This window comes from Sminthopsis crassicaudata, chromosome 1 (genome assembly GCF_048593235.1).
Source record: "Sminthopsis crassicaudata isolate SCR6 chromosome 1, ASM4859323v1, whole genome shotgun sequence".
NCBI lineage: Eukaryota > Metazoa > Chordata > Mammalia > Dasyuromorphia > Dasyuridae > Sminthopsis > Sminthopsis crassicaudata.
The window spans coordinates 509,434,729-509,461,219 of NC_133617.1; the positions used below are offsets into that span (position 1 = coordinate 509,434,729).

The window sequence follows — 26,491 nt, forward strand, 5'->3', positions numbered from 1 at the left end:
CAACATTCCCAACAAATGATCATCTCTCAACTGAAGACCTCAATGAGAATTTCCAATCCATGATCACACATTTGGCCTACATATAAGTGACCCTGGATAGGTAACATGGGACAAGGATAAGCCTCTCCTCTTCCACTTTTGAAGTTATTTTTTTTCCCCTACACGAAGAGAGCTTCAAGTGTTTCTAGAACTTCTACCTGCTCTCTTAGTACTGCATTCTAGTGACAAGTAGGACAAACCAAATACTTCTACATCTTATTTACTTTATTGGGACATAATACTCTTGAGTGTAGTCTAGAGTTTTGTCCTAGGCTTTCCTCTCTCTACAACAACCTCATAGGTTTGTCAGTTTTTTACAGATGACTTATAATTGTACCAGAAAGTATTTTCTGGATATTGTAAATAATCCATAAGCATATCAAATGTGTGTACAAACCATTCTTTGCCTCCAAATTCCTTTAATTTTGTTGAAGATACCAATATTCTAGTCACCTGAATTTGCAGACTTGGGAGTCATCCTTAAATCACTATCCCATTACTCCATTTATCCAACTTTCCAATTCTATGATTTATCTTAAATCCACCCCCTTTGTTTTTACTCATAGTATCACCTCTCAATAAGATCACTGCCAATATCCATCTAAGTGGATGTGATATCTCCTCTTCCTTCCCTAGACTTCATAGCTCTAAAAAGCATGGGTTTATGTTATTCCCTTATTCAGCAAATCCTAGTGGTTTTCCACTACGATTAATTTGACACCTCTAGGATGTCAAATTAAAACTTATTCTCCCAACCTGGCTCCAAACTACTTTTTCAGCCATATATTACTTTTCTTAAATGCCTTCTTCAGTCCTGGCCTTGTTGTCCCTGGATTGTCTCTGAAAGGCACTCTACTTACTTATTCCTTCCTCTTAGAATCCCCTTAGTTCTTTTTCATCAGGCAGTGAAGTTCATTTTTAAAGATCTAGTTGAAAACTATCAGTCTTTCTCTGATTAAAAAAAAAACATTTCATTTAATCTTTCCGAACATGGTTTCTGTCTAGTAAGTGGGCTAAATGTAAATCCTTCCCCATCTTGTTTAATAAAAATTATTATAGTTAGCATTTATGTAGCATCTAAAATCTCTTACACAGCAATTCTGTGATTGATAGTAGTTCTATAATTATTCTCATTTTAGAGATAAGGGAACTGACACCAATAAATATGGCGAAGGGATTCAAATCTGGGTCCTCATAACCACAGAACCTCATTGCCTCAGATCAGGCTTACCAAAAAAATGCTGAAAAAGATGAGTTTTGAATACTTTTTAAAAATTGACTTGCTCATTTTATAGTCAATCCTTGAATGAAACTTAAGGACATGAAAACTGCCAGAAGAAAGCCATAGATAAGTGTAGTACCAGAACTTTGTCACTATCATTTGCTATAGAGCAAGTTCACGGTTGATAAGTCTATATATTGAAGTTTAGTTATTCAGGAATTATAAGGCCTTTTATATAATAAGACTTTAAACAGTCATCTATAAAGCATTCCCCTGGTATAAAACTGAGCCAAGTATAAAATCAAATAGCCTGAAACGATTTAAATTTTACCTTATTTCATTAAGTTACAGTTGAAAAGGAAGACAAGAATTTTGATGATGAGCCCTGATTTGTTCTTTAAATGATTTAATCTAAATCTGGCCTAAATCACATGAACTGTGTGACCTTGGGTCAAATCATTTGACCTATTTGCCTCAATTTCCTTCACTATACAATGGGAATAGCAGCACCTACCTCCCAGAATTGTTGAGGATCAAATAAGATATTTGTAAAGTGCTTAACAGTGCCGGACATATAATAGGATACTATATGTAAATGCTAGCTATTATCTGAAGAACTCTGTATAACAATAACTTGCTCTGTCTAGATATCTGCAACAGTAAAAGGTAACCTCTAATCTCTGCCCTTGCCACTGAAACGGCATGTAATTTGGGTAAGATACAACAGCTTAATTAGATTTTCTATTTGTAAAATTAATTGTCCTTGCCTAATCAAACATCTCATTTTGACATGAAGGTGACTGACCCTAAATTCTTAATGCCTACAGAATTATAAACTCTAGTAGGGACATTCCAAGGCAGAAAAATTTTAGGTATGGGCAGAAATCAAAGTTGAAATGGAACTTTCAACTTTTGAAATGGATCACCTTGTCCAAAACTTCCTTCTTTCCTCATGAGGTAAAGTGATTCTCTGGATAGCAATACTTTTAACAACTTCATAAATGCTTGCATGGAAAAACAATTCACTTAACATACAATTGAGATTATTTTTCTCCTTTATTCTCCATCGCATTCTTTTTGAAACCCACTTCTTCCAGCAGTGGGGGAGACCAAAGACACATTAAGGTGACAGGCATTTCAGTACTTGAAGCAGAAAAAGCAAAACCTCTCCCCCACCTTGCTAACCAAATACCAACTCTGCCTAATTGAAATGAGTCACATATGAACTGTGAATGATACATTTTGGCACACAAATGACCTGGTTCTGAAACAAACAAGGTCTCTTTAAAAACTTCACTTCAGCATAATGCTCTTAGTACCCAAATTAATTTAATAGCAGCCATTAGAAAACATTTCCAAAGTCAAGACACACAGCAGCAAGAATTTCAGCTCTTGGCTGGGGACCATCTCATGGAATTGATTCCATTGGAGAAAGCTCTATCTGAAGGAAGATGAGATTTCCTGCAGACCAATGCCTGTAAGATCAATGCATGGTTGCCTACCTCAGCTGGACTGAATGATGGGGAGGTAAAAGCTGAACAAACTTTGCATAAAGTGGTCTGAGTAAAACATTTTACTTCCTTCAGAGGCTTAGAATACAAGACACTCTGAACTCCTTAGACAACTATACCCTTATCTTTATTGTCCCCAGAAAATCTGGAGCCTCAATTACTATCATAAGAAATGGGAAACTGGTGTAAATAATTTTCTCCTAGATTAAAAAAAAAGGTTTAATTTCCTTCCCCTCCCATCACTCTTCAGAATATTCATATGATCAGTTCAGTGCTGGTAACATAATGTATTTTGTCCCAGAAATATCTGTTCAGTCTCAAGGAGCCCAACTAGGCTTATAATATAGGGGAAGGGAATCTTCTGTCTTTTGCCTATCACCTAAGATAAGAGAGGCGGTTCAGTTTCTGTTCAAGACTTAGGACTTTGTCTTTGTCTTTCCAAAAAGGAAAGTTATCCCCATAAAGAGGAGTCAAGTGAAGAGAGGTGGTGGCCTGGTTACCACCAATTGGATTTGGCTCAAGACTGCTCAGGCAAAGGCTCTTAAGATCTGGTGGCATTTGAGTGAGCTCAGAGGCACAGAACTCTTTAAGTTTATTCCAGCCTATGCCCAAGACAGCTGCCAACTCAGTGTGCTTAATAAATATACCCTCTTTATTTCTCCAAAGTGTCTACCTTGTACTGGCTAGAAAATAAGAGGAAAAACTCTTTACATGTCCCCTTAAAACTTCCAGAACTGAAGAAGCTAAGCATATTTAAAAAAAAAAAATCTTCCAAGATCACATTTCATTAATCATTCTGTCTATGTTAACAAAAGCTCTGGTGCCATCACAGCATTATACAGAGCAAATCCCATGTCATCTATCTCTTCTTCCTGCAAACTGCTAAAAAGATTGATGTGCTGATTAAAATAACAGGGGAGAGACCCCTCCTCCAGATAGCCAATCAGCTCTATTATCACCTGTTGGAACCGATCTGCTAAAGACTCCTCAGCCCAGTCTGTGCCTGTCTCACTGAGGTGGAGGATGGCCTGGGCCAAGTGGCTCACACTCAGCCTGCTTAGGGAGGGGTGGTGTCTGCAGATGCCTTGCAGGAGCTGGAGGCAGAGGCGCCGGACCCCAGAATCTGCATTATCCAGCTCCTGCAGCTTGGAGACCTCTGCCTGGTAGAAGTCCCGCTGCCAGAGGTTTTCCAACATCCCCTCCTGAGGTTTGGCTAGCAGGGCCTGGTCCTCTCTTTGTGCAGTGGGAAAGATGAGGATGCTCAGCTCCAAATGGTCATGCTGAACTTCCAGGAGGAGCTCTTCTGAGACCACTCCAGGGCGGATGAGGCAATCCAGCATGCTGCCAATGGCTGGCCAATTGATAGAACCCACTAGCACCTTCCGGAGTGCCCCAAGGAGGACATTGGAGGAGAGATAGCCCCCTACCATGAACCGGTCCCAGGGGCTATTCCCTCGGGGAAAGTAATCCAGCTGAGTCCTTCGAATCACCCAGTAGTAAGGATCATTAACAATGGTGTCTTCTCCGGGAATGAAGCTCCACAGGTTGGGCTCTAGCACCAGTGGCACTAGCAGGCAAGTGTGGTCAGCAGCCACGGCCTCCAACCCATCATGCAGGGTGCTGCTTGGGGATATGTTCCCAAAAGGCAGCTCAGGAAATTTATTGCGCAAGTAATTCTGCAACTCGTGGGCAATGTCACCAGCCAGCTGTTTGGCCAGGGCGATCTCCGACTCAGAGACAACTACGTGATTCTGATAGTAAGTGAGGAGTCTTTCCTGCAGTGTAAGGCATAACGGTGTTGGGGGACTAGGGCTGAATTTGGATATAGTCATGGCCGCAGGATCTCTGGATGGTTCTGATTCTGCAGAGAAGAAAAAGGAAAAAAAATCAAGCTGTTCAGTAGCATCAGAAAACAAAAAAGGGCCTTTAAACCCACATATTACATCCTGACCCAATTTATTAAACTCAAAACACCACAGATGTATGACTGGGGGACAAAATTTAACCCAAAGTACTTTTTATCCATTGTCCTATTAGTAGAACAGAGAGTAATACCTAAGTACCTCCAAAGGAGGAAAGACCTGCACAATACTCACCCACTCAGCTCAGCAGTGAACAGAGCTATCACAGGCAAGAACCATCCCTACTGGAATCTCCTGGGAAGATGCTAGGTTACAATGGATTGAAGAATCTTTTCCTTGCCTACATCAGAAATACTATGTTTGGAATAGTCCCACGGTCTAGCTTTGACCAGCAGTTTTTAAAGTATAGTCCAGAAATCTCTGGGGATCCCCAAGATCCAAACTATTTTCATAACAACATCAACATCTTAATTTCTCATATGGTAAAAAGGGATAGTTTTGACCCATATAAACAAAAGCTCTTTGAGGAGGAAAGGTTCTCAGTAATTTTTAAGAGTTTGAAGAGATCCTGAGACCAAAAAAGCTGAGAATCGCTGGACCTGAGGATAGTGGCAGCTCCTACAAAAATGCTGAAGAGAAATCTCAGGTTTCTAGGAGTCAGGAGATTCTGCCACTTACTATGTGAACTTCAGAAGTCTTGTGATCTTTCAAGATTTCAGTTTTGTCCTTTGTAAAAAGAGGGCCTTAAACTAAATGACAAACATAATTTATATTTATAAAGCATTCTGGAAAAGACAGAGTAGAATGGAAGGAGAATTGGGCTAAGAGTCAGGAAAATAGGTTTACAACTCCAGCTGCAGCACTTACTAGCTATATGGCCAATAACCTCTGCTCTGTTTCCTCATCTAAAATAAGACTTGTACTACCTGACAGAGTTGTTGTAAGGAAAGTATTTTTCATCTTATTTTTACTGATAGCATGTTTTTATATCATCTTCATTTCCCAATATATCTGATACCTTTTTAAGCCACCCTCTAAAACAAAGATTGAAAACAAAAAGGAGATACAGGGAGGAGGGGAAGAGCAATTCAACAAAATAAACACACATAGTGTGTCTGGGAAGCAGTCAAACCCACCTGGGGCACAAGGCGGAGCCTGGGCTGAGGAAGGCTGTGGCTGGCTGAGGTCTTCTCGCCTCTGTTTGGGCTGGAGTCTCGTTGAAGTCTTAAGCAAACTCAATTCCTGCCAACTTTCTTCAATAGACTTCTGTTCAGCTTTGACATCATCCTTGTCAGGTGGGCTGGTAGCACGGTCAATGAGCTGAAGGACAGATTCCAGTGTTAGAAATACACAAGATGAAGTTCAGAACATAATTTCTGGGGACCCCTCATTACCAGCCACACTACAGGCAACTCTTAACGTATTATGTACACACAGAGAGAAAAAGTCAGTGCATACCTTAAGGTATATAAAGTGAAGCATTACCTCATCAGATCTTTATAATAACTCTGTGAAATAGGTGCTATTATTGTCCCCATTTTATGGACTTAGACTAAGATGAGAAGTGACTTGCCTGGGGTAACACAACTAACAAATCCTATATAAGACAAAACTGAATTCAAGCCTGCTGAACATTCAAATCCAACACTCTTATCCTCAATTCCAACAATAGGAGAGGCAATTAGCTCTAGTGGAAGCTGGATTCCTAAACTAATCTCATTTCATCTAACAACCTGAACATTGGTAACCAAGATTTCCCCAGTGGCCATGTTCAAGTAGGTTTCCATAAATAATATCAACTATGTAGAAATAGTATTCCTTCTCTAACATTTCCCTTGCTGGAAGATACTCCTGCCTTCCTCTGAGCAGACATGGCTAAGGGAGGAAGAGGAAGAGATCCTTGAAGATAGACTCTGGGAAAAGCCACAAGCAGCTAGATCTCTAAAGTCTTTTTTAAGTAGCTCATCTCCCCTACTTCTGCCATCTCTCTTCTGAGACAAGTTCCTTAAACTAAGCTCTGTTCCTGGCTTCATCACTTAGGTTTTCTGATTTGGGGGCAGCTGGGTGGCGTAGTGGATAAAGCACCAGCTCTGAATTCAGGAGGACCTGAGTTCAAATCCCATATCTCAGATATTTAACGCTTACTAGTTGTGACACCCTGGGCAAGTCACTTAACCCTAATTGCCTAAGCAAAAAAAAAAATTTTCTGATTTGGCAAAAGGAAAGGAATAAAATAAAATACAGAGGCATCAAATACTTAGCATTGTAGCTAATGCTATTTGCTAGAATAAAGTAGCCCAAAGAGAAGGTGACTCAAAGAGGAGAGGCCAGGAGGCCCTACCAAGTATATGAGTACAAAGCTTGTGTTTGTCCTGGCTCAATTTCTCTCTTCCTCCCTTGGACTTTCATTAAGTGATAATTACTGGTAGAAAAGACAAAAAGTGCCCTCCATCTTTTTTTTTTTTTTTTTTTTTAATTTTTTATTTTATTTTATAATTATAACATTTTTTGACAGTACATATGCATGGGTAATTTTTTACAACATTATCCCTTGCACTTACTTCTATTCAGATTTTTTCCCTTCCTCCCCCAACCCCCTCCCCCAGATGGCAAGCAGTCTTATATATGTTAAATATATTACAGTATAATTTAGATACAATATGTGTGTGTAGAACCGAATTTTTTTTGTTGCACAGGAAGAATTGGATTCAGAAGGTAAAAATAACAGTTTACATTCATTTCCCAGTGTTCCTTTTCTGGATGTAGCTGGTTCTGTCCATCATTAATCAATTGGAATTGGATTAGCTCTTCTCTATGTTGAAGAAATCCACTTCCATCAGCATACATCCTCGTACAGTATCATTGTTGAAATGTATAATGATCTTCTGGTTCTGCTCGTTTCACTCAGCATCAGTTGATGTAAGTCTCTCCAAGCCTCTCTGTATTTCTCCTGTTGGTCATTTCTTATAGAACAATAATATTCCATAACATTCATATACCATAGTTTACCCAACCATTCTCCAATTGATGGACATCCATTCATCTTCCAGCTTCTAGCCACTATGAAAAGGGCTGCCACAAACATTTTGGCACATACAGGACCCTTTCCCTTCTCTAGTAGTTCCTTGGGGTATAAGCCCAGTAGTAGTATGGCTGGGTCAAAGGGTATGCACATTTTGATAACTTTTTGGGCATAATTCCAGATTGCTCTCCAGAATGGTTGGATTCTTTCACAACTCCACCAACAATGCATCAGTGTCCCAGTTTTCCCACAGCCCCTCCAACATTCATCGTTATTTGTTCCTGTCATCTTAGCCAATCTGACAGGTGTGTAATGATACCTCAGAGTGGTCTTAATTTGCATTTCTCTGATCAATAGTGATTTGGAACACTCTTTCATATGAGTGGAAATAGTTTTAATTTCATCATCTGAAAATTGTCTGTTCATATCCTTTGAAGTGCCCTCCATCTTTACAGGATTTATATCTAAGTCTCTCAGAGGGAAGACAGACCTGTACAATACTCACCCACTAAATTCAGCAGTGAACAGAGATATCTATCTATAAAGATATTCCTTAAGTAAACAAAAACTCAATCTCTCTGCATCTCCCCTCTCCCATCAAAATTAAAGAATAATTCATTCTTAAACCGTTCTTAGCAATAGAAGAGAGTAGGTATTTTTAGGCAGAAAAGTTGTGGTTCAGTGATCACATTATTTTATAAAAATATCAGCATTAAATTATGTTTTAAGTGTTCTCCAAATGAATTTTTTTTTTTAAGGTATATGGATGTAATAGGATTTTTTTTTTATTATTTAATGCTTATTTTATTTTATAATTATAACTTTTTTTTTTTTGACAGTACATATGCATGGGTAATTTTTTACAACATTATCCCTTGCACTTACTTCTGTTCAGATTTTTTCCCTTCCTCCCCCAACCCCCTCCCCCAGATGGCAGGCAATGTTATACATGTTAAATATATTACAATATATTCTAGATACAATATATGTGTGTAGAACCGAATTTCTTGTTGCACAGGAAGAATTGGATTTAGAAGGTAAAAATAACAGTTTACACTCATTTCGACTGTTCCTTTTCTGGATGTAGCTGATTCTGTCCATCATTGATCAATTGGAACTGAATTAGCTCTTCTCTATGTTGAAGATATTCACTTCCATCAGAATACATCCTCATACAGTATCATTGTTGAAGTGTATAATGATCTCCTAGTTCTGCTCGTTTCACTCAGCATCAGTTGATTTAAGTCTCTCCAAGCCTCTCTGTATTCCTCCTGCTGGTCATTTCTTAGAGAACAATAATATTCCATAACATTCATATACCATAATTTACCCAACCATTCTCCAATTGATGGACATCCATTCATCTTCCAGCTTCTAGCCACTATGAAAAGGGCTGCCACAAACATTTTGGCACATACAGGTCCCTTTCCCTTCTTTAGTATTTCCTTGGGATATAAGTAGTAGTATGGCTGGGTCAAAGGGTATGCACATTTTGATAACTTTTTGGGCATAATTCCAGATTGCTCTCCAAAATGGTTGGATTCTTTCACAACTCCACCAACAATGCATCAGTGTCCCAGTTTTCCCATAGCCCCTCCAACATTCATTGTTATTTGTTCCTGTCATCTTAGCCAATCTGACAGGTGTGTAATGATCAGAGTTGTCTTAATTTGCATTTCTCTGATCAATAGTGATTTGGAACACTCTTTCATATGAGTGGAAATAGTTTTAATTTCATCATCTGAAAATTGTCTGTTCATATCCTTTGACCATTTATCAATTGGAGAATGGCTTGATTTCTTATAAATTAAAGTCAATTCTCTGTATATTTTGGAGATGAGGCCTTTATCAGAACCTTTAACTGTAAAAATGTTTTCCCAATTTGTAACTTCCCTTCTAATCTTGTTTGCATTAGTTTTGTTTGTGCAGAAACTTTTTAATTTGATGTAATCAAAATTTTCTATTTTGTGATCAATAATGGTCTCTAGTTCTCCCTTGGACGCAAACTCCTTCCTCCTCCACAAGTCTGAGAGGTAAACCATCCCATGTTCCTCCAATTTATTTATGATTTCGTTCTTTATGCCTAAATCTTGGACCCATTTTGATATTATCTTGGTATACGGAGTTGTGTGGATCCATATCTAATTTCTGCCATACTAATTTCCAGTTTTCCCAGCAGTTTTTGTCAAATAATGAATTCTTATCCCAAAATTTGGGATCTTTGGGCAAATTAAATTTTTTTCATTGAACTAGTGACAATTTAATTTTTGACCAGAAGTACATAAGATGGCCAGACACACACTCAAGATCTGTGGCCCTGAAACTTCCAGTAGATCACTAACTAGCTCTATGTTCTAATAGAGTTAAGTGATCTTACCAGATTTCCAAAACCCATTTAGAAGCCCATAGGAGATTACAAGAATATCAGCGAAGAATATAGAGAGAAAAGAACTCTAAGTGCTTCAAAACCCAGAACTTAAAAAAGAGGATAAAAAACTTTTCCTCATTTGAGAAAGCTGAGGCAGCTTTGGAGTATTCAGGGACAAGTAGAAAAGATTTAGGACTGGAGAGGTAGTTACCCTAGCTTCCTAGAGAGATTAAGTATGTATGGGGAGTAGCCAGATGAGTGATCCCTTGTGCCTTCTTCAAAACAAGTTTCAATGACCAACAGGAGAAATACAGAGAGGCTTGGAGAGACTTACATCAACTGATGCTGAGTGAAACGAGCAGAACCAGAAGATCATTATACATTTCAACAATGATACTGTATGAGGATGTATGCTGATGGAAGTGGATTTCTTCAACATAGAGAAGAGCTAATCCAATTCCAATTGATTAATGATGGACAGAACCAGCTACATCCAGAAAAAGGAACACTGGGAAATGAGTGTAAACTGTTATTTTTACCTTCTGAATCCAATTCTTCCTGTGCAACAAAAAATTCGGTTCTACACACATATATTGTATCTAGAATATACTGTAATATATTTAACATATATAAGACTGCTTGCCATCTGGGGGAGGGGGTTGGGGGAGGAAGGGAAAAAATCTGAATAGAAGTAAGTGCAAGGGATAATGTTGTAAAAAATTACCCATGCATATGTACTGTCCAAAAAATGTTATAATTATAAAATAAAATAAAAATTAAAAAAAAAAAACAAAAAAAAAAAAACAAAAACAAGTTTCAGAATGGACAAATCACCTCTCCCTGAGCCCTTGGTCTTACCCGCTTCACTGCCAGGGTCGCAATCCCCAGGATAGCAGCACCACCTACACCTAGTACCAGCCTGGCATTGGCCAAGAGGAAATCCACAGCACTGCTCAGTGGGTCGTCATCTCGGTGCTTTCCCCTCTTCTGGGAGAGCTCTGCCATGATCCACCTGGAGAGACAGGATAGAGGCAGGGATGAATAGAGTACCTCTGAGAGGGCAAGACTGAGGGTTGTGACTAGGAATTGGATACACATGGAAGCAAAATGGTGTAGCCACAGGCTAAAGCACATGGGACAGATTCACTTCCTCCTGTGGAAGATAATAATAGGCCCTCTACCTCTGGTTCTCTTCAATAATAAAACTACTGGATAGGCATGGAACAGATAATCCCTAGCCACAAGGCAGACAAGAGGAATGGCACCTCTAAGATTGTTACATTGGGCATAATTTCTAAATTTCTATCCCTCATGGCTCTCAGGCCAGTTCCTATGATCTGGTGATGGAGAGAGCCATCTGCACCCAGAAAGAGGACGATGGTAATTGAAATGTGGATCACAATATAGTATTTTCATTTCTTGTTTGCTTACATTTTTTCTTTCTCATTGTTTCCTTTTTCATCTGATTTTTCTTGTGCAGTATATGACAATTGTGGAAATATGTATAGAAGAATTGTACATGTTTAACATATATTGATTACTTGCTAGAGGAAGGGGTGGGAGGGAGAGATGAAAAAATTGAGAACACAAGGCTTTGCAAGGTGAATGTTGAAAAATCTGTTTTGAAAATAAAAAGCTTTAATTTTTTAAATTTTCTGGCCCTATCTAATGTCCAAGCTGCTTTCTCTTTTACTGATGAGCCTCTCAGGCCATCCCAAATGCCAGAATTTGATTCTTGGTTTATATCTGTTACTTCCCTTCTCTGAATATTGATGTGTCTATCCCAAAACTCTTCTCTGTTCCATGTTTCTTCATCTTTCAAGGCTGAAGATCCACAAAACTATCTAAAGCCAATGAACATTCCCCACCCCCACCCCCCAAATTCTCCCAGGACCTTCAGGCAAAGCAGAATGAAAATCAACACCAAGAAAGGGCTCAAAAAACAACCAAAAATGTACAGGAACTGAAGATCAATATAAAGGGAGAACTTGGGCAATAGCAAGGTAACTGCCCTAGGTGGGAGAATTTCCAGACCAAATGTAGAAGAAACTACAGGTCATAGAACTATCACCCTGGACATCTTGACTCATTCTGGAGACATCTGTGCTTTGGAATAAGGTTGCCTAGGTAACTAAATGCCATCACTCATAAATGCCAGGGAAATGAATCAGGCAGCGCTCAAGCCCCCAAACATGTATTTTTGCCATGACTGTTGCCTTACAGAGATTAAAAATAGAGCCTGGGTGGCTCTTGTGGTATGATATAAAGGAAGCTAGAACCACTGCCACTTGTTCTGCCCAAAGTCTTATTATAACCCTTATGGTAAGAGCACTAAAACTAAGGGATTTCTAACTCAGTCTGGGTTCTTTATCGACTTCAATGTATGACTGTAGGCAGATAATTCTCATTTTTTTCATGTTTATAAAATCTGGGATGATTCCTGCCCTCCATCTTCATTAGTACCAATTTGATTCCATTGTAGAGAAATCTAATCCAGGGTGGATGCACACTTGTTAACTATGTAAGTTTTAAATTAGACACCTAGGCTCTAATGCTTTCACTAAATAATCACTGGGAGTGAGTGGAATTGGGCCTGATTACTTCCCTACAGTCAATCAAAGTCTTTGTGTGGGGCTCTTGATTACCCAGAGAGAACCCATTTGGGGGAGGGGGGAAGAGTGAGGATGGGATTCTGAGATTCTTGCTGTTGGAGCAAGCATGGAGTAAAAAAGAGACAATTGAACCATGAAAGAAAAAAGATATGTGGCTTTCTCCCTCGACTTCCCTTTGTGAGGCCTGTCTGTTCACAAATGCTATCTGCATTTTCATGGTCTCAGTAAGCTGAATTTTGTTTCACCCACAGGCACCCAATTTAGATACAGATAATAAATTCTAGATGTTTGATTTTTTTTTTTTTTTTTTTTTGGTCAAAGCATTCTTATCCAGTCAATGCACCAGTGCCAAAGGGAGTGGTTTCAAATTTCCACCCTTATGAAAGAATGCTACCACTATAGTGTTTTCTCCTCTGACTCTTTTTTATTCCATACAAAAGTTAACAAGTATGTATCCACACTGGATTGGATTTCTCTACAATGTAATCAAATAATTTCAACCCCATTTTTTTTTTAAACTATGCAGATCTCTTCTAAATAAATTTATATTTTCCTTCATTGAGACTTCTTATAAGATTCCAAAATCAGAAAAAAGGTGGGGCTGAAATGGACTGATAAAATCTAATTTGAGGGTAATGGCAATAAAGTGCTTAAGTACTTAAAAGGCTCCACCCTCCCTGGGAGTAGTAGCTGATTTTAGAGTAAAACTCCAGAACTACTATCTTAAGGAACTGCTCTAATTTTCTATCCTTCAATCCATTTTTCTCACTACGTCCCTTAATTTACTCAGGCCCAGGTCTAATCAGATGGTAAAAGAAATTCTGTTTGGCCTAATATGTGTATTCCCGGTTCAGTACCCCAAGAAAACCCATCTCCCATTTGATTAGCTGAGTAGGCACTCCTTGGGAATACCTCTTCTTCAAAGGTTATATAAACTGTGATCCCCATGGCCATTAAAAGTCTTTGATCTAAAAGAGAAGGCCAAATGACCATCTTTTTTTATTTATTACCAGCTATACTTATTAATTTTACCCAGAAACTATGTCTCTTGATCCTTTTTAAGTGACACAAGAAACAGGGTATTAAAGATCTGAGATGGGACTGGAGCCCAGTACTAACTGGAACTCCAATTAGTGCTCTTTCCACTGGACCATGGAATATAAAACTATCAAGTATCCTGGTGTTCTCTAAAGGAAACTCCAATCTAATGCAAAGAACAATGAACCAAGAGTTAGGAAACCTGGATTCTAATTTTTGCTATTAACTATGTGGCCATAAGCTAGTCATTTCCCCCTTTCAATTGCCTTCATGGTCCCTTGGAGCTATGTTATTTTACCCAAAGGATCACTGGTCATTTTGTCTAGTGCAAAAGTAACCTGTATTTTGAGACACTGGTGGACTGTAGCCGGTAATCCTAGCAGCTGTCTCAGCCATTCTGGCCCTCTCCTTAGTCACTCCTCCTGTTCCACAAAGACTGAGGAAAAGGACTTATCAGGAAAGCTCCAGTCTCCCTAGAAGGCCCTCCAGGCTACTCCCCTTCCCTAGATGCCTGGAGGAGTATGTGCAGGAAGGCTGGGTCAGAGGAAGCCAGGTTAAGCCAAAGAAGGGGTCTTAAAATCACCCAGAGTTCATTAGGTCACTAGGGGTTGTAACTATCCTGTTCAATCATCCACCCCATAATTCAGCTGCTGGGCAAGAAGATCTAGACAGTGCTGGAACTATGGGACTCCTTACTCTCCAAGTTAAAAATAGCGCTGACTAGCAAGCATTTCCAAACAACGAACGAGCACTCCGGTGTAGTGGACTATAAACTCCTCCCAGCTTTACTCGGAATAAATGCCCGACCTTGGGTAGCAGTTTGCTGCCCCTATTCTGGAACTCGTTTCTTTTATTGCAGAATGACTGGTTCTATACAGCAAAACCAGGATTTGGATCACAGGTTCTCTAAAGCCAATTATTACCTCTGAAGCATTCTGGAGCTCTAGAATCCTAACAGCTCAGTTAAAAATTAAAACAGAATTGTCTCCAGGCCCTATTTCTTCCATCCTAACCACCCTCCGCATTTCCCAAGTAATCCTGGCTCCATTCTCTCCCCTCTCCTCCACCCACAGCGGTCCGCAGGGCCCAGACCATGCCACTGAGTGGCCTGGGAAATCTCTGCTGGTCCTAGGCAGGCCGGGCTCCCCCGCCCGCGGGGCTCAGTCCTGCCGCTTGCCCCGGCAGTTTCCGCGTCCTTCGCTCGGGAGACGACTCCAGAAAGGACAGGTCCGGAGTGCTCTCTCCGGGGAGGCGTCTCGGCCACGCTTTGCAGACTAGAATGCAGGAAGGGCACAGTCCTGCACCCTGGAGGTCGGGGCTGAAGCGGCTTTCCCAGCGCTCGCTGTGGGAATCTGGGCGGGCTCCTCGACCTCCCAGATTTCCGACTTCCTCAGGGGTAAAAATGATGGAGCCGGGCAGGAAGACCTCACCAACTCTGGAACTCTAGTTCTCTCCAGTTCCCTTCCTCCGAAGGCCACTGCCAGCCAGAGGGGAACGGCCTGGGGCCATTTGGGACGACTGCCCGCCCCAGGCAGAGGGATTCTCGGGGCCCGCTGACTCCCGTATGCTCGGGAGGGGAGGGAGGGAGACAGGAGCATCATTCGCAGCCTCGGACCCCAGTGGGGCCGACGCAGGCGCAGTCATCCGGGGGCTCGCCTCTGCCGCCAGGTAAGGGTCAAGAACCCCGGCTGCAGGAAGGGCTAGTGTGTCTATCGCACCTACAGACACTCCCCTCGCCCCGGAACGGCCCCGGTAGTCGGTCGTTGGGGACCCTCAGGCAAGCGAAAGACCTTCCTACCTGCACTGCTGCTTCACCGCATCACCTGAGAAGAGAAGGCCCGGCCCGCGGTGAGTGCCCCGTCCTCCTCTTCCTCCTAGTCCTCCTCCTCGTCCACCTCCACCTCCACCTCCACCTCCACCTCCACCTCCACCTCCACCTCTACCTCCTCCTCCCCCTCACCGAGACCCAGCCGGCACTGGCCCCTAGCTAACCTCCAGCCTTCACTTCCCAACGCGCAGCCGCAAACCCGAAACCAAGGGGGCGGAACCCCGACGCTCGGCTCGGTCCGGACTGACTACTCAAGCGTCCAATCAGAGACATGCTATTGGGACACCCTCCCCTCCCCCCACCCCCCGCGTTCCAAAACAGAATTCCGAAGGACCAATCTCCCGGAAGCCACGCCTCTCCTTAACGGGCATTCCCAGACGGGAGCATGCGGAGGCGTGTCCTTGGCGTTAAAGGCACAGATTTGAATTGCAGTCCCTAAGGACTGTGGGAGCCTTAGGGATTCGGGCTTGGAATTCCATCCGCTTTTTCCTTAGGCGGAAGTGGTCACTGGTGACGAACGCCCATTTGTGACGTCTCCTTTAAGTTCTAAAGAACTAGCGCTGCGGCACGTGGTACTGCGGGGAGCTAGTCATAGACTAGGCGGGCCTTAGTCACCCAGTAGGTGAAAGGGCAGAGTCCCTGAGTCTAGCGGCGCTCCCGATACGCCCTGGCCCTGGCGCAAGGCTGCTGCTCTCCCGGCACTCGACAGTTCGGAATCTATTAAGTTGCCTGTTCAGAGAGCGTTTATTAAAGGCCACCTTCTGGACACACAGAAAAAGACCAAAACCAGTCCCTGCCCTCACGGAGCGTACGGTCTAACGAAAGGGAAAACGCAGTTAGGTACGAGTATATACTCAGGACACCCCGAGGGCAGCCTCGGAAAGAAAGCTCCCCGCACCGGAAGGGCCTCCTGGGAGGGCGGGGTTTCACGTGAGACCTGGAGGGTTACCAGGGAGATTGGGAAGTGGCTGGCAGGAATGAGAGGAATCCCGAAGGGAGATGGAGCGGCTTACTTAGACCCGAGTCACTGGCTGGTGAAATTCTGGTTAAAAAAAAAAAAAAAAAAATCCCCACCAGAATTCCCATAGAAGTGGTGTCCGCAAAATTAAAAAATTTCGCTCCAGACAGACAGATGTATTCCTCCCTTAAAGATGGTTTGTCGAGTCCAGTCTCTCCTTTCTGGGTAGGTGTTGCAGGCCGTACAACAGTAAAAGAAATGGACAGCCACGGTCCGGACCGCTACTGTCAATGTCAAGGGCAGATTCCTGACACAGGTCATCCTTCCCCAGGATTGTGGCGCAAAACTCCTGCTCAGGTAAAGGGTTGGGGACCTTCTAATGATCAGCAACTATGATACTGAGATCAGAGGAGTGAAACTGATTACAAAGCCAGAGTACATCTGTGACTCAGAGCTAACTTCTTTTTATTGAACCTTTTTATTTTCAAAACATGCAAGGATAATTTCTCACCACTGACTCTCAAAACCTTGTGTTCCAATCCCCCCACACACCCTAGATGTCAAGTAATCCAATATTTATACAATTATTTTGCTGCACAAAAAAAATCATATCAAAAAGAAAAAAATGAGAAAATAAAATTCAAGCAAACAACAAAAGAAGTGAAAATGCTGTGTTGTGATCCACACTCAGTCCCTCCAAGTCCTCTACTTGGGTATAGATGGCTTTCATTATCACAAGATCATCGGAACTAGTCTGAATCATCAAGAGCTAATTCTTAAAAATACATAGATAGTGTTATTGTTTTCTTTTGTTTTTCATTACCTATATTTCTCAGTGTATGTCCATCTTTCAAAGAACCATCCCTTATAAAGCAGATTTAAAAAGAGAAAAAAAATCAAATCCAACCAAGACATGAAGAGAAGTTTGACATTATATGCACTGTTCCAAACCTCTAGTCTTGACAACCTCTGCAAAAAAAGTAGAATTTCTTTCTCATAACTCTTATTTGGGGCTAAAGTTAGCATTTAATTTGAATCTTGTTATTTTTTTCCATTTACAATGTTGTAACATACATTCTAAAGAAGGAGGACAAATGCATGAATATATATGTATTACATAAATACAAATATATACATGGTAATTAAATTTAAGATAGTTTGGGAACTTGGGCACTAATGGTCGAAGGAATCAAGAAAAGCTTCATGCAGAAGGTGATTGAGCTGCTTTTCTCAAAGGAAATGAGTCTCTAATTGACAGTTAAAAAGACAGTAAAATACATTCTTGATAGGTGGATCAGACAACCAGTGCAAAGGCAGGAAGATAAGACACAGAGTGTATTGTGTGAGGAACAATGAACCAGTTGGGTTGGATCTTAAAATGTAGGAGGTAATAATGTCCATTGAGTCTTGTCTATAGGAAACTACTGGGGCTGGTTGAATAAGGGAGTCAAAGGCTCAGGTCTTTGTTTAAGGAAATTAGTTGGCCAGCTGTGTGAAAGATGGACTGGGGTGGGGAGAGGCTTGAGGTTGTAATAATCTGGGTAAGAGGTAATGGGAATTTGAACAAAGATTGGTAGTTGTATAAGTCAGATGAAGAGCTCTGGAGGTAAAAATAGCATGACTTCATAACTGATTGGATAATATAGAATGAAAGAGTGAAAAGTTGTAGATAATGCTGAAATTACAAATCTACAAGACCCAGAAGCATATAGTGTCTTTGACAGAAAGGAGGGAAATTTGGAAGAGTGGAAAAAATGATTTTAATTTTGGACATGTTGAGTTGAAGATATGTCTTCGACAACTAATTTGAAATGTCCATTGGGTAATTAGTTAATTAATGAGTGGAGTTTAAAATAGAGACTGGGACTGGATATATGGACTTTGAACTCATTTGCATAGAGATGATAGTGAAACTCATGTAAGCTGAAGATGTAACCTATATAAAATATTAAAAAACAACTAATAATTTCAGTAAAGCTCAAAAATAAGAGCATTTCTATATAGAAAAAAAATCAGAAAGCAATAATAGAAATATATCTCATTCAAAATAATTACAAAATTTAAATATCTGAGTCATTCTATCAAAGCATATCTAATACTTGTATCAATACAATTACAAAACAAACAATTCTTACCAAAAAACCCTTAAAAACAAAAAACAAAAATAAACAACTTAAATAGTGGGAAGGTTTTCAGTATTCATAGCTAATTTGTACCAATATAATAAAAATTACAGTACCATCAAAATTAATTTTAAAATTTAGTGTTATATCACTTATCAGGATTACCTACTGTCAAATTATAGTTACTCCCATCACTTGACCTCTACTGCTGTCAACTTGTGATGTTTGAGAATCTTTACTAAAGGGAAAAAGACATCTTAGCAAAAATTAGGAAGACATATGTATTGCACTTAATACATTAGTGGAATGATAGGTAATTATAAAACCCGGATTTTATAACTCCTATTATGGGAGAAATATATCCTCTATGAGTTCATGTAGTTGGTTACTGCTGTTGTTGAATAGTTCTACTACAATGCAGAAATAGTAGAGGTAAAAATCTAGGTTTTATTTTGCTTAAGCATAGTGTTCAGGTGGTTTAGGTTCAAATAACCCAGATGGAAACTTCTAACAAGGCTTTATAGGGGAAATTACATCAAAGAGACAGAAATATTTTTATTATTATTAAAGCTTTTTATTTTCAAAACATATGCATAGATAATTTTCAACATTTACCCTTGCAAAACCTTGTGTTCCAAAATTTTTCCCTTCCTCTCATCCCCTCCCCTAGACAACAGGTAATCCAATATATGTTAAATGTACAATTCTTCCAAATATATTTCCACAGTTATCGTGCTATACAAGAAAAATCAAATAAAAAAGGAAAACAATGAGAAAGAAAACAAAATGCAAGCAAACAACAACAAAAAGAGTGAAAATACTGTGTTTGATACACCCTCAGTTCCTGAAGTCCTCTTTCTAGGTGCAGATGGCTCTCTCCGTCATAAGACCATTAGAACTGGTCTAAATCATTTCATTGTTTGAGTCAATTTCATCAGAATTGATTATCACATAACCACCTTGTTGCCCGTGTACAATGATCTCCTGATTCTGCTCACTTCACTTAGCATCAGTTCATGTCAGTCTCTCCAGGCCTAAATCTTCCTGCTGATCCTTTCTTATAGAACAATAATGTTCCATAACATTCATATATCATAACTTATTCAGCTATTCCCCAACTGATGGGCATCCACTAAGAAAAGTATTTTTTTAACATATAAAACTATTTATGGCCTCATACCATAAAGGTTCACACAGGCCTAGTAAAGATTCATTATTTCATGCTTCCTTCAACTAGGTTAAACAAATTAAGAACAAATTAGTATGCAGACTGAATTATAGATTTAAAATACTGAGTTTGCAAAATCCTACCTTTATTTACAAAATTTTACACATTTTAAGAAATCACAATGGGTTAATTATTGAGGGGGATGGATTTATTTACAGGCCACAAAGATAATCAAAGGCTCAGAATTAGGGAAATTCTTCCAAATTCTTCCAGCTAGGAGAATCCTTCTATAAATAAAATGCTTTCAGAAGTTTTTAAAGATGCTATATTTCTTTCTTTTTGTCTTTATTTTCTTATCTCAGGAATGTCAAAAGTCTTCCTTTAATATTATCAGGTTTTAGCCAAATGAGGTTAATATTAAGAGGAAATAGGCTTTGGTTAGCCACATTATCCAGGAGGAATGTCATAATAAAAGGCAAATAAAAAATTGTCATCACACCTTCAAAATGTAAATTACCTGAAAAGAGGTCCTTGCTTCACAAGAATTGCTAGAAAAGCCTGTAAAACAATCTTACAGAATTTAAATTTAGAATAATTGAAGTATTTTAAGGGAAATTCAGTTGTAGGATTTAATCCATATGATAATCAGTAAAACAAGTATTTATTAAATACTTACTGTGTAACAGACAAGGAGCTAAGTGCTAGAGGTAAAAGATAGGCAAACATTTCTGTCATTAAGGAGCATATATATTCTAATGGAGAGACAACATGTAGATAAACTGATAAGTAAAGTAGATGTGGGATAGCATTAGAAGTGAAAACTTTAAAGGTGGAAGGACCTGGAAAGACTTCTTGGAAAAGGTGAGAATTGAGCTGAGATAAGAGTTGGATGTAATGAGGCTGGACATTCCACTTCCCTATAGTATTGTACTCTGGGATAGAGACCCTGGGATACCAGAAAAGCAGATAGGAATGACCACCAATTACAATGATGAGGGTGAAGAAAGAAGAGCTGGGGAGGAACTTATCTGGGGTGTACCATCCAGTAGCTTCCTATTTTGATAATGTGCTAATTGATTGTTTCTATGCTGTTGAAGGAATGCAAATGCTTTCAGCAGAAAGAACTTTGCTGAAGTGTGCTGGAGAGATTTAGTTTGGTCCTAAAATTGCACCAGTTAGCAGGTAGCTTATTTATTCTATTACCTATAACAGCACTGTAAACCAGAGAGAGAAATTTGTCTAAAAGCAAATAAATACAGAGAGGGAAACTGCACGTATCCTTTGAGATGGAATATACCACCAATTTATAGGTAAACTGAGGCTCAGGGAGGGAAAGTGATATCCCAGGTCACAAAATTAGTACTTCTGTTCAGCTATGAATTAAGGAAGGAATAAGTTAAAATGCTGAAATATATCTGTGAGATGGCCTGTCTACATTTTTCCATCCTGTATGATTGGGTTCCTTTTATTTAATTTTTTTTAAAACATTTAAAATTTTTTTGAGTCCCAAATTCTCTCCCCCACCCATTGAGAAGAGAAGCAGTATGATATTAATTATACATGTGAATCATGCAAAACATATTTCCGTATTTTCTGTATTGCAAAAAGAGAAGCAAAAACCCAAACAAGAAAAATAAAATAAAAAATTATACTTCAGTTTGGACTCAATTTTTCAGTTTTCTCTCTCTCTGGAAATGAATAGCTGTAATGTTCTCTTCTCTATAATATAATCGTTCTCTGGGTTCAGGTTTCTTGGGGAGCTTTTTGGGGCAGCCTTAGTTTCAGTTCAGTTTCAATAACCCCAAATGCAACCAGGAGTTAAAAGTTCAAATCCTTTATTTTCTCCTTCAAAGTCTTGTCTCTTTTCCTGGGGCCTGGTTAGCTTTAATAGAGGCCTATCTCTCTACTTGGTTCCAAGAGCTCCCTCTGAATGTCTCTGAATCCAAAGGTTTTTCCTTCAGCCTCCAGCCAGCTTCAGCCTCTCATCCTCCCAATGTCTCCAGCCGGCACAAAAGTGAAAGTTTGAATGAATCTTGACTCCTCCTCCCAGAGAGTGGGCTTTGGGGTTTCTGACTTGTGAATCTCCCAGAAGTCGGCTTTGTCCTTTTGTGGGCTTGTGAATCTGACCCTGAGAGCTTCTTGATTATATTTCTGCCCGACTTGTGAATCTCCTCAACTTGTAAATCTCCTTGACTTGTGAATCTCCTCATTATATATGCTCTCTAAAGGTGTGAACTCCTTTAAAGGTGTGAACTAAGTACACTAGCATTGTCTTTATCAGTGACTTACACCTTGTTTCAAGTTCTGGTCCATGACATCTCCTACTTTCTTTTGATTTAGAACATAAGGTGATCATGACCTCCCTGACTTCTCAAAGAGGTGAGAATCCCCCAAAAGAAGGTGATCATTCCTTCCCTGACTGCTCAAAAAAAGAAATGAAAACACCATAAAAAGGGGGTGGCCACACCCTCCCTGATTTCTCAGGAAGGGAGATGAAAACACCAAAGGAAATGGGAAATCAAATCAGATTATCGGGTTTCTGAAGGGACTCACTTAAAACAAGTATACATAAATCTACCAATATAGGAGGTATTACATATAATTACATAAATTACATAAGCACATAGCAATATAACACAGGCTAGAAGTGATGTAACAAATAACATGAATCAACATGAGGAATTATACATGTCCATAAGTCCTAAAAATAGTCCAAAAGGAATCCATTGTCCATTAGTGCCAGGAATCCAATAATTCCTGCTTGTTTTCAAGTCCTGCAACAGTCTCATCTTGTGTTAGGGAATCCAATGATTCCTGCAGATTATGTTCTTAGGTCGTCTTTGTTTCCAGATTTTTCTCTTTTTCTGTCTGTCTCTAGGTGCTCATTACCACCCATCTGTTTCCTTCTTCATCTGCAAAAATACAAGTAAACCCTCTCTCCCAAGCAGTTAACGTATCTAGACCCTTCTATTTACCACTTTCTAAATATCTCCTCATCATCTGGCAATTACATTGTAGCTGTTTGCACTGGACACTGCCCTGTTGGTTTAAAAAACCTGTATTCTTCCCATTTGCAATCCATTTCTGCCATCTGATTGCTTTTTGGAAGACTGATCATGTAATCCCATTCTGCCATGTGATTACTTTTCAGCTGATTGATTACATCAGAATCTTGACCTTCTAAAGACTCTCTTGGGTGTAAACTCAGTTGCCATCATGCCCCACCTATCTTTTGATTGAGGTTTTGGAGCTGGGCCCTGGCTCTCATTTTCCTGGGTCAATCTACATTCTGAGGCCCAGTGGAAGCCCTTGTGGCATTTTGGACATAGGGTTTTAGGTCTTCTCTCAGCCTGTCCTCACTCTATCTCCATATCTACACTGAGTTCTTAGATGTCCAACTTTTCCACATTGAAAACATCAACGATTTTCTCTAGAAAATCCCCTTGCCAAGAGGGACCCTGTCTTCCCATATTCAGCATGGTCTGGTATATTAAGTATTTGTGCCCACTGTAGCACAGTGGTCTTATGATCTCCTTTAAAGGAGCATCTTTGTGTAGTCCCCATATAATTCTTCTGCAAACCTCATTGGCATTTTCCTTAGCCAGATTTCTGGTCATTATTTCTGTAGCTACATTTTCTCCAATGGTTTTTGTGCCAGCTGTTTGCAAACATCCCACAAAATCTGCAAAGGGTTCATTGGGACCTTGCTCTATTTTTGTGAAGGCTTCCCCTTCATCTTTCTGTCCAGGAGGGAACCCCAAGCTTTTATTGCAGCCTTAGAAATTTGCCCATACACTGGGATTATGGGATAATAAATTTGTTCTGAATTCTCTTCATTCTGACCTTCACCTGCAAGTTGGTCAAAAGTGATTTGTACATTAATTCCTGTTTGTCTATTGCATCTGGCTTGAATCCTACATAATTCATGATAACTCTGAAAGCCACAATAAGTTTTGTCCAGGTTCTAAACATGTCCTTACTATGGATTTCCAGTCACTTGGAGTTAAGATTTCATAAGCCAAACTATCTAGTAACATCTTAATATAAGATGATGTAACCCCATAAAGAGTGCAACCTTTTTTCAAATCCTTAATTTTTTCCAAATCAAAATGAATATCATCTTCTCCTTTTTTGACCTGAAGAGCCAAACTCTTCACAGGGTATGCACTTATAAAATCAGATATATCCTGCCCTTCATTCTTTGCCTTAAACAGTGCCTTTTCTAATCTTGTCATAGGCTGCTTCATAGGAAATGCTAATTGTGTTTCTGCCTCTTCCCCTCCTCCTTCTCCCTCCACCCATGAAGGGTTAATTGAGGGAAGAAGAGATGGGAAATGCTTTGTGAAGTGACACACTCAGAATTGTACTTAACTCCATTCTTATCTAATTCTTCATCCTTTTCACCTAGTTTAGTTGGATCCTTCCCCCCACACACACTTTCTTCTTTTTCCTTAGTCTAACACTTATATAATTTCTTAAAGCCACTTGTATTAAATTGTATGTATGAAGTCTATCTTTGGAAATTGAGTTTGGGTTGGAATTGTAGTTAGTATTCACCTAGTTGCTCTACTACTAATTTCCACTCGTCTGGATTCAATTCTTTTTTCTTAGAGAACCAAGGAGATGTGTACTGTACAGTTTTTAAAAGTTCAGATCTCCTCCCAGATTACAATTAAACCTTGACTTTTTTATCAGTCTGACCAAGTTTTTGACACATTTTCCTTGAACTGGAAAAGCAGGCTGTTTTCTATAAATAAATATTTCCATATATTTTTCCATTAATTTACCCTTGCAGTATAAATGATTCTCATAAAAATATAAGTGAGAAAGTAGACATATAGGCCCATTGTTTTTCAGTTTTAATAAAGTAGTTTTATTTTTTCAAATCCTTTCCTCTCCTGGAAGTATTCTTTAAATCAATCCCTTCATAACTATTTGCATCTACCCTGGATCTTCTTCTGTATGCATACTTGATCTAATCCAGGTGCTTTTCCTGTTTTTATTCTCTTTACCAATATTTCTTCCTTATCTATAAACACATCTGGTATTGTGACCTTAGGAACCAAGCGTAGTAGTTTTTAGTGTCCTTAGTATTATAGGGTCATTGATCTAGATTTGGGAAGGAAGTCAGAGATCATCTGGTCCAAGCTTCATATTACACAGGTGAAAGAATCGAGGCCCACTTAGGGAAGTTAAGTGATTTGCCCAAGGTCACAAAGGCAATAAGCACCAGAGACCAGAAGTATGAGATCTGAACCTAGGTCAGTGCTTTCCCTTGTAACATGTTGCCTAGAGAACATATTGTTTTTCACATTTTTACAAATTATTTCCATTTTATTTTGATTTATTGTGATTCCATTTTCATTCTGTATTTCATTCTGTTTGAAAGATTTTTGCTCAGTTGGAACTCTTCCCAGAATTTCTTCAAATTGACTTAAGTGTAAATACTGATGTTAAGTGAAACTGTGTGGGATTCACATCTTCCCCATCACACCCATGACCATACGAATGCTCTACAAACAAAACAAAAGAATCATCCTCTTAAATCAGCCCTGAGTTTCCTTTTTTCTGCCAGTGATAGTTTGGAGAAGGCCAGGGCTTCCTTCTCTGATTTCAAAATTGAAGGTCAGTTAATAATAACTTAGTATGGTTCAAGCATCCAGGAATTCGTCCAGAACTTTTCTGAGCTACATTGCCCTGGCCAATCAGTGGGCAGAAGGAAACAGCATGGATTCTGATAGTTCTAACCACACTAAGAGGTTAGTTTCCTCACTGACTCCTAGTATCTTTCCTCAAACATTAGTCTCATTCAGCAGGCGCTATTTTCTCTATATACATTTGGGAAGCTTTTGTTAATCCATGGGAAGAGATCTGATATTTTTCCCTTTTTTTCCTTCTCACAGAAATGATACAATTTGTAATAAAGTTACAGGGTTTATGTATTTTACTCCAAAATATGCTGATCACAAAGTATTCCAGCAAAGATTGCCAGTAAAGAGATCTTAAAATTTTAGAACTCTGTTTAGAACTTTGTTTAGAGCTTGCATCTGAGAAGTACAGGATAAGAATTTAGGTCTCCCAATCCTCAGTTAATTCAGATGTTTTCTTTTCTTATAATATCTTACCTCATTATAGATAGGGCTAGCGATTGAATGAGTAGGAAGAGAGATTTAAAAGCTGGCCATCAAAATGACTCCTCAGAATGAAAGGTGACCTCGTGAAGGAAGGAAGGGAAAACTATGAGATTTAGGACAGGCCTATCAGGAAATTTTATCAATTGTAAAGTGATTTGTCTTCCATCAAAGTCCAGCTCAGGAACCATCTTTTCTATGAAGACCTTCCCGATCTTCCCAGCTGAAAATGGAATTTCTTTCTCTCTAATGTTCTTTGTTTTTGTCATATTCCACGTTGAATCATACTTGCATGACATGTATGGGATGCCTGTGCACTTGCTAGAGTATTAAGGACTCTGCCAGGTGTCTCTTTAAAAAGTATCAATGAGATCTGTAATGAATAAAACCAGCTATACCCAGAGAAAGAACACTGGGAAATGAGGATGGACCACAACATAACATTTCCACTCTTTCTGTCAGTGTTTGCTTTCATTTTGTGTTTTCTTCTCAGGTTATTTTTACCTTCTTTCTAAATCCGATCTATCTTGTGCAACAAGATAACTGTATAAATATGTATACATATATTGTATTTAACATATACTTTTAACATTTAGCATGTTGGGACTA

General features: G+C 39.5%; 2 protein-coding genes across 6 annotated transcripts in view; one reads left to right on the top strand and one right to left on the bottom strand.

Annotated features, from left to right (window-relative positions):
• Positions 1 to 2,298: 2,298 nt before the first annotated feature.
• On the bottom strand, positions 2,299 to 15,811 carry MIEF2 (mitochondrial elongation factor 2). 3 transcript variants are annotated; one of them, XM_074297927.1, is made up of 5 exons: positions 15,667 to 15,762; positions 15,473 to 15,497; positions 10,883 to 11,036; positions 5,771 to 5,954; positions 2,299 to 4,633 (listed from the first exon to the last, which is right to left on the bottom strand). In XM_074297927.1, exons 3-5 carry the CDS (start codon positions 11,027 to 11,029, stop codon positions 3,573 to 3,575), a joined length of 1,392 nt encoding a protein of 463 aa, XP_074154028.1. In that variant the 5' UTR covers positions 11,030 to 11,036; positions 15,473 to 15,497; positions 15,667 to 15,762; the 3' UTR covers positions 2,299 to 3,572. The 3 variants fall into 3 exon arrangements, with proteins under 3 accessions (XP_074154028.1, XP_074154195.1, XP_074154117.1); XM_074298094.1 differs by lacking the exon at positions 15,473 to 15,497 and having other exon boundaries at positions 15,667 to 15,811; XM_074298016.1 differs by lacking the exon at positions 15,473 to 15,497 and having other exon boundaries at positions 15,646 to 15,801.
• FLII (FLII actin remodeling protein) overlaps positions 15,088 to 26,491 on the top strand; it is a 56,321-nt gene continuing 44,917 nt past the window's right edge. Inside the window, exons 1-2 of one of the 3 annotated variants that reach the window (XM_074297404.1) lie at positions 15,088 to 15,522; positions 16,690 to 16,817. In XM_074297404.1, coding sequence (XP_074153505.1) covers positions 16,719 to 16,817 — 99 coding nt within the window. In that variant the 5' untranslated portion in view covers positions 15,088 to 15,522; positions 16,690 to 16,718. Of the gene's footprint in view, positions 15,523 to 16,130; positions 16,343 to 16,689; positions 16,818 to 26,491 lie in introns of those variants that run through there. The other 2 variants (XM_074297437.1, XM_074297359.1) reach the window with 2 other exon arrangements.

What these genes read in the sequence shown, in the direction of transcription:
- MIEF2 (XM_074298094.1), bottom strand. Translation starts at nt 11,029, where the DNA reads ATGGCAGAGCTCTCCCAGAAGAGGGGAAAGCACCGAGATGACGACCCA. An exon ending in CGACCCTGGCAGTGAAGCGG is followed by an intron (nt 5,955 to 10,882) that starts GTAAGACCAAGG and finishes TCTGTCCTTCAG; the next exon opens with CTCATTGACCGTGCTACCAG. An exon ending in GGCTCCGCCTTGTGCCCCAG is followed by an intron (nt 4,634 to 5,770) that starts GTGGGTTTGACT and finishes TCTTCTCTGCAG; the next exon opens with AATCAGAACCATCCAGAGAT.